The sequence below is a fragment of the Oncorhynchus mykiss genome, chromosome 12 (genome assembly GCF_013265735.2).
Source record: "Oncorhynchus mykiss isolate Arlee chromosome 12, USDA_OmykA_1.1, whole genome shotgun sequence".
In the NCBI taxonomy this organism is placed as follows: domain Eukaryota; kingdom Metazoa; phylum Chordata; class Actinopteri; order Salmoniformes; family Salmonidae; genus Oncorhynchus; species Oncorhynchus mykiss.
In genome coordinates this window covers 83470306-83478377 of record NC_048576.1, presented here as the reverse complement: position 1 = coordinate 83478377, position 8072 = coordinate 83470306, and the positions used below count along the sequence as shown (strand labels likewise).

Here is an 8072-nt window from a genome sequence, read left to right as displayed (position 1 = left end):
AGGCTCCTCTGGGGTTTGTGATATATGGCCAATATACCACGGCTAAGGGCTGTGTCCAGGCACTTTGCGTTGCGTCGTGCATAAGAACAACCGTTAGCCGTGGTATAGTGGCCATATACCACACCTCCTCAGGGGTTATTGCTTAAATATACAATAAATATTGGCCAAGGATTTTAAGCTGTGGTTGATTTCAAATGCAATCTTCAAAATAATCATTGATATTGGATTTAAGTCTCCATGTCAACCAAAAACCTAAGTTAACAGATTGATTTGATACTAACTTCATTCAAAATGCATTTAAAGTTTGATTAGATTTCCTCCTATTCTTTAACTTAGATTTGTGAATCCAACATATACATTTTTTATTTGAAAACAAACTGGAATTTGTTGACAACTAAACACAATTCAATATTCCTTTTGCAATAAAGTAAATAGCCTATTAACTTGTCATAGGCAAGATGCAACAGATGGTATAAAATACAGTATATACACATGAGATTAGTAATATAAGATATGTAAACATTATTAAAGTGGCGCTATTTAAAGTGACTAGTGATCCATTTATTAAAGTGGCTAATGATTTTAGTCTGTATGTAGGCAGCAGCCTCTCTGTGTTAGTGATGGCTGTTTAACAGTCTGATGGCCTTGAGATTGAAAAACAGCTTCTATCGGTCCCAGCTTTGATGCACCTGTACTGACCTCGCCTTCTGGATGGTAATGGGGTAAACAGCTAGTGGCTCAGCTGGTTGTTGTCCTTGATGATCTTTTTGGCCTTCCTGTGACATCAGGTGCTGTAGGTTTCCTGTAGGACAGGTAGTTTGCCCCCGGTGATGTGTTGTGCAGACCGCACCACCCTCTGGAGAGCCATGTGGTTGAGGGCGGTGCAGTTGCCGTACCAGGCTGTGATACAGTCCGACAGAATGCTCTTAATTGGGCATCTGTAAAAGTTAGTGAGGGTTTTAGGTGACAAGCCACATTTCTTCAGCCTCCTTCACCACGGTCTGTGTGGGTGGACCATTTCAGTTTGTCCGTGATATGTACACTGACACCTTCTCCACTACTGTCCCGTCGATGTGGATAGGGGGGTGCTCCCTCTGCTGTTTCCTGAAGTCCACGATCATCTCCTTCGTTTTGTTGACGTTGAGTTCAATCTTGGTTTCATCAGACCAGAGAATATTGTTTCTCATGGTCAGAGTCCATTAGGTGTCTTTTAGCAAACTCCAAGCTGGCTGTCATGTGCCTTTTACTGAGGAGTGGCTTCTGTCTGGCCACTCTACCATGAAGACCTGATTGGTGGAGTGCTTCAGAGATGGTTGTCCTTCTGAAAGGTTCTCCCATCTCCACAGAAGAACACTGGAGCTCATTCATAGTGACCATCAGGTTCTTGGTCACCTCCCTGACCAAGGGTTTTCTCCCCCGATTGCTCAGTTTGGTTGGGTGGCCAGCTCTAGGAAGATTCTTGGTGGTTCCAGGTCTGGTGGTTCCACTGTATCTTACAATGCTGAAGAAATGTTTTGGTACCCTATCTGTGCCTCGACAGAATCCTGTCTCAGCATTCTACAGACAATTCCTTCAACCTCATGGCTTGGTTTTTGCTCTGACATACACTGTTAACTGTAGGACATTATATCAACAGGTGTGTGCCTTTCCAAATCATGTCCAATCAATTGAATTTACCACAGGTGGACTCCAATCAAGTTGTAGAAACTTCTAAAAGATGATCAATGGAAACAGGATGCACCTGACCTCAATTTCAGGTCTCATAGCAAAGGGTCTGAATACTTATGTAAATAAGGTATTTGTTTTGTATGTTTAATACATTTGCTAAAAAATGTTTTCGCTTTATCATTATGGGGTATTGTGAGCAGATTGATGAGGAAAAAATATAATTTAATCAATTTTAGAAGATTTAGAGCATAGTGATAACACATTAGGAATTCAACAAACTTCTGGCTGTCTTTGAGTGGGTGAATAAAGGTTGAAATCACATTGATCAACATCTCAACCAAATATTACCCACATTTCAATGTTGAAATGACGTGCTGTGTCCAGTGAACTGTATGCAGTAAACATGGTTGTTTTGGGGATTCAGATCGCTAAAGGTTGACCATGGCAAAAACTTCCAGAACGTGGGATGCTGAGCCGAGCTTTTAGAGGCTGTATATATTCCATCCCAGGACTAAGATTAGTATCAGTACAATTACAAATTAAATCATAGATGTGACTCTCAAACATTGACACGCCATATCAAATTCCCATTGTGTATTGTGTTCCCAAACTGTCCTACTATTGAGGGCTGAAGGGAGTGATTAGATGCATGTATTTTTTGAGGTGAGAACAGGACCTGATTACACACCTATAAACACACAGCACTCCAGGGGGTGATGTGTTTGTCTCTCTAAGAAGAACATGTTTCCATTCGCAGGTGAACACCAACTCAGCCAGCCTGTGCAAAATATCAGCTTGACTACGACCTGACGTTAGTTCATTTTCTTGTCCCACTAAGGAAAATTACAAAAACTTTAAAAAATCAATAAGATTTGGCACTTTTTTCTGCTAAACAATCTGACATAATATAGTAATATGAATTACATCTAGGGAAATATTTCCTGTTGAAGAGTCCAAGGCAACATTTGTGTATTCAACTGAGGGAAAGACATGGAAAACATCTTATTTCATAATCTTCGTCATTATTATTGCCATTATAAATCAGACATTGTTATAGAAAGCCATCCAAAACAATGTCCTCAGTATTACAGTGCCTATTATCAGTATTTTATGACAGTAACCATCTAGATATACTTCAACAGCATTGATAGACAGAAAAACAACCAAACAATTTACTACAAAAATATGTTGTTCATTCAGAGATAGACTATGGAAAAGATAAAACCCCAAAAAGTTATGAAAAGAAATATTTTCTATGTTGAGTAATTCTTTTCTATATCTTGGAACTTTGACCCATATTGCATGTTTTTTTATTCATCTATAAAGAAGTCACTAAAAGCCAGATGACTTTGCAGAAAGTAGTTTGGTTTGATAATGACATCATTCTGTTCCTATGGTAGTGTCCAGGTTCTTTCCTAAAGTAACAGTGTTGGACTTGGTCCTTCATTTCATTGCAGAATTGCATAATGGTGCATTTTCTTTTCATTACTTGACCGCTCCATGACTTATGTGCATAACTATTTGGCTCCTTCATGTTGAGACTGTCTGGTCCCTAAAAAAATGCAGTCTATTGGAAATGCCAATGCTTTTGGCATGGATATCAGTTTTCATTTTTACCACCAACTCAATTAAAACAAAGGAAATTCCTCATCAGTTACACAACGCTTTTTCATTTAAAACACCACTCCTTTAAAAAAATCCTGCAAAAACATTTCTTAAAAAATTAAAGGCTCAGTCTACCAATAAGTCAATAGCTTTAAAAAAAAAAAATGTTTTAACATGTACTTCAAATTCTTGAGTATTCTTGTAATACTGTAATATAACACTGCTTTTCTTAATACTGGAGTTTCCCTGGCAAAGGGGACCATTTAAGTATTAACCAGACTATCTTTGTTAACAGACTGAGATGTGCTACAAGTGCAGCTTGTTTCTCTATACCTTATTCACTTCAGAAAAACTGAGTGATTGTAGTTTGAACCATAGAAAAAGCTGCAGCTAATTTTGTAGTGACAGTCTACGCATTGTGAACCTTCAGCAGCCAAAGCACTCCTTCAATAGTGACACTCAACAGCACATAAAACCAAAAGAACTCACAACGAGGAGACAAACAATAATAGCACGGGCTAATAAGATGTTTTTTCTGACCATGCGATTTGACCAGGACATTCTGGGCATGAGCCTCTCAATACGCCTCTCTCTGAACAACACCGCACAGAACACAAATACTGTAGTCCAGTTCTATGCACCAGTGCAATGTAGTGAGTGACTGCTCCAGTGAAGTACAATGCACTTTTCTTATATTTTCTACAGCGCAGTGCAAGACAGTGCAAAGTGGGAGGAGGAAAATCACAGTTTGTTTGAACTCAAACTTCAAAAGGTAGGTGTATGTAAGCCGTGGTCCCTCACTTCTCCACTTGTTGTTCTCGAGATTGTTCCTCAGAGGACTAGTGGAACAAAGACCTGGGCGTTAACATGTGACGTGTTCAAGGTCAGGAGGTGTGTCCACAACCACAAGACCTGGAAGAAAATTGAAAAGCACTTGCAGTTTGAACACAATAACCTCCACGTATTGCATTCAATAGTCTGAGTCTGATGAGAGTATTTTCAGCCTGATCGAGTGATCAGAGCTAGTGATCAGAGTCCTCTATCCTCTCCCATACACTGTCTATATCCTCCCAAAGAGTCTCCCCCAAAAGTATCCCAACAAGAGTAGTAAACTCCACGTAAAAAAATAATAAGTACACAGAAAACAATAAGTAAATCACATGATGGTAGTGTGGTGTTTCCTAGTAGTTCTGTTTTTTGCAGGTTGGTGCCTCAGCATTCAAAACCACACACAGGTTGGTCCCCTGCTCCCTCCGGTTACAGCCGGCCGACCTTGGCGTCCCCGATGGCACCCCAGACGTCAAAAACAAATTCATCCGGGAAGGCGAAGTCACCAAGAGTCTCGTCCAACGCCTCGGCAAACTCATCTGGGTTCTTTTTGTCCTTCCCCAGCTCCACCATTGTAGCAGCTGACAGTGAGGGAGAGGGGTCAACCACAGCACAACAAAGTAATAGGAAGTTAAATAGTTAACCAAATAGCTACCAAGACTATTTGCATTGACCCTTTTTGCACAAACTTTGCCTCATCACATACGTTTATTATTTGTCACTTTATTCCTAGTCAAATGTACACATCTACCTTGTACCCTGCACAGACTCAGTACTGGTACCCTGTGTATATTGCTTATTGCTGGTACCCTGTGTATATTGCCAAGTTATCGTTACTCATTGTGTATCTGTTATTACATGTTTTACTTTTCTATTATTTCCTTCTCTCTGCATTGTTGGGAAGGGTCCGTGAGTAAGCATTTCACCGTTAGTCTACACCTGTTGCTTACAGCATGTAACAAATAACATTTGATTTGAAGTGGCAACACACAAGTCACCACTTTGCTAACAGGAGCTGCATGTGTGAATCACATTCACACGTATACACACACCGTCTCCCTTACCCAGCTCACTGTCTCTGATGCCCATGTAACTCTCCAGGAGGTCATCCACTTTCTCTATGGCCTTCTCCTCAAATGCAGAGGGCTGTCAAACAAATACAACAAACATAGTCATGACCTGAAACCATGTTAACCTTATTAAAGGTAATAGAAGAACCAACACACACTCACCAGCTCCTCCACCGTGGCTGGGCCTTTGGAGCGTAAACGCAGGGTGCCCTTCCCTGTCCCCAGCTGGGTTCCTGAGCCAGCCCGGGCCCCTCCTGACCTCTGGCTGATCATGTCTACAGGTAAGGGAGACAACATAACATGTCAAAGGAGCATCAGGTTTCTAACCTCCTAATTCTATATCTAGCTAGTCAATGATAATATAAGAGCAATTAGTAAAAGGCATTACAAAGTTTGATAAGTGCTGACTCATTCCTAAATATAATCTGTCACACCATAATATGATTCATAATTACTGTGTCAGCACACACAATCTCTTATACACACACATACACAAACCCACCGAAGGCTTTCAAGGGCTCCACCATCTTGAGAACAAAGTCCTTCCCCTTGGGCAGCTCCTTGAGCATCTTGGCCACCTCGTAGTGTCGACAGCCAATGAGACTGTGGCCGTTGATGGACTCAATCATGTCTCCCACGTTGATGACCTGGATCTGATGGACCACGCTACCCTCCCTTATTCTCTTGAAGGGACAGGATGAGACAAAGTAAAAATCCACCATTTCACACAATCAGCCAATTTGGCAGTGGGCAACATAAACAACTCTATAATGTGCATAGGCAACTAACTAACATCTTATATTCAGTCTACTGTACATTCCACACTGTCGCTGCAATTGAGGCTCTGCGTTTCAAACGCTCCCATTTTGTTCTATTTTTAGTCCTCTGTGTGTGATGCTGATGCATTTCCTTCCACTGCCAGACCTATCAGAGGTGACAGACACAGACGACTGATTTCCTAGCCAGTAACCATGCCCACCTTGATGAAGGCGTATCCAGCTCCATTATCAGTGATGGTCAACCCCAGGGCGTCCTCCCCCTTGAACACCTCCACCTCCTTCCTCTGGCCTTTGATATGGGCGAAAATAAAGTCCTCCAGCCCAATCTGACCCCCCAGTAACTTGTCCATGTCCACCTTGTGAGTGTTCAGAGTGCAGAACATCACCTGAAGAGTTAGAAAGTGAGTCAGTAAAGGGATAAACTGAAGCAGATCTCTCTCTCTCTCTCACACACACACACACACACACACACACGTCAGTCGTCATATTGTTCACCTCTGGTGGTGCGATCCCAAAGGCCTCTCCGATCTTGGTGTAGAGCTCTCGCACGTTGCTGAAGCCCTCGATGCGTCCCGTGGGGCTACCGTGTGCTAGCTGGGTGTGGAAGATCAAACGAGGTCTCAGGCTGGTGGGTGGGGGTGGCAGACCCTCCTGGGTAGTACCCTCCCCGAGCCCCACACCACCTCCATCCAGGCCGTCCATTCCTGGGACATTAAGACCCGCTCGGATCGGCTCGGCTTCCTCGTTCTCCACTAGTGGAGATGCTTTCTTCCTTCTACCCAATCCAAGAGGCATTTTTATCCTTCTGTCTGTCTGTGGAAGTGAACAGATGCTGCTTTGGTAGGTAGCCAAAGGTCCAGCAAAGGACTCTCTCTCTCTCAAGTCTTCTTCCACCTGATGATTCACCAGTGAACCACAGCTATCTCTTGATGGTGGTCGTTGTTGCTAGCTACTGTTGTTGTTGGGACAATAACTTCAACTGTATGGCAACTAGACATTCAGAGTGCATCTGTGAACAGATTGTGACAGGTTAGTTAAGCATTACTACCAAACCCCATCGCTGGTGCGTCACATCACAATACACTGGAAGATAGCTTTCAAAAACGAGTACCAAAACGCCCAGGAGCTAACTAGCCAGCTAGCTAGCTCACCCTTAAAACACTTATTCTGCCTACTTGGCTTGCCATCAAGTTACATGGCATTAGATAAGATGATAAACATCTCAACTTGAATCAGAGATTGCACTTAATTTGACACACCTATTTTTTTTAAACAGATTGCCAGTTAGGTAGCTAACTTGTTAGCTAGTTAGCTTGTTGGCTAACACAATATTATTAGCTACTAGCTAGCTGAGAATGAAGGAATATAGCAGTCAAGGTAAGCATCTTACCAGAGCTTTAGCTAGCTAACTCGCTGTACGAGGTGATTGATTCAAGCCAGACGTGGAATGGAACATCAAAACACTAGGTTACTTCTTGATCCAAAGGTTGTGAAAGTAAAGTTGCATCGCATTTGAATCGCTAGTCGTGTGAGATACGCTAACAAGAAAATTAGAGGAAAGGATGATCTGATGGGTATGTATGTAGTTCAGCAGGGGTGTTTTCATTAGATAGCACAGCCACAAAGTCAGAATTGGCTATGTCGAGAGAAGAAAAAAATAAGGAAAACAAAATGTGCTTTTTGGTTTTTATTTATGTTTTGGGGTTAGGAATAAGGTTAGCAATGAGGTTAAGGATAGGTTTAAAATCAGATTTTAAGAAGAGCAATAGTAGAACCAGGCGGGGTTTATCACTTTGCGGCTGTGGTAACAATTGACGACTGCAGGGGTGGGACTTCAGCACTGTATAATGGCCTCCTCCACTATAGGATTCCTCTCCTCGTCTCTAGCTCTTCGATGCCCCCTACTGTAAGGCAGGTTTTTCAACCCTCTGTCCTAGGAATTCCAATAGTCCTCCTGGCATGAATAATTAATCTACACTGCCTGTAATGCATTTTATTATCTACCTAGTATAGATGACAGACAGGCTTTTACAAAAAATGCTCAGCTTTTGATTCTAACTTGTAACAGATTCAGTTCCCATATGTCTCTCACTCCATTTAACCCCTGGATGTGGATGTGTGT

The 8072-nt window shown here is 42.0% G+C and overlaps 1 protein-coding gene across 1 annotated transcript; it reads right to left on the bottom strand.

The window, feature by feature from the left end:
- Positions 1–1996: 1996 nt before the first annotated feature.
- LOC110538674 (PDZ domain-containing protein GIPC1) lies at positions 1997–7649 on the bottom strand. The gene is made up of 7 exons (XM_021625637.2): positions 7341–7649; positions 6446–6959; positions 6151–6336; positions 5674–5854; positions 5334–5446; positions 5166–5247; positions 1997–4682 (listed from the first exon to the last, which is right to left on the bottom strand). The coding sequence occupies exons 2-7, from the start codon at positions 6743–6745 to the stop codon at positions 4531–4533; spliced, it is 1014 nt and encodes a 337-aa protein (XP_021481312.2). The 5' UTR covers positions 6746–6959; positions 7341–7649; the 3' UTR covers positions 1997–4530.
- Positions 7650–8072: the final 423 nt, after the last annotated feature.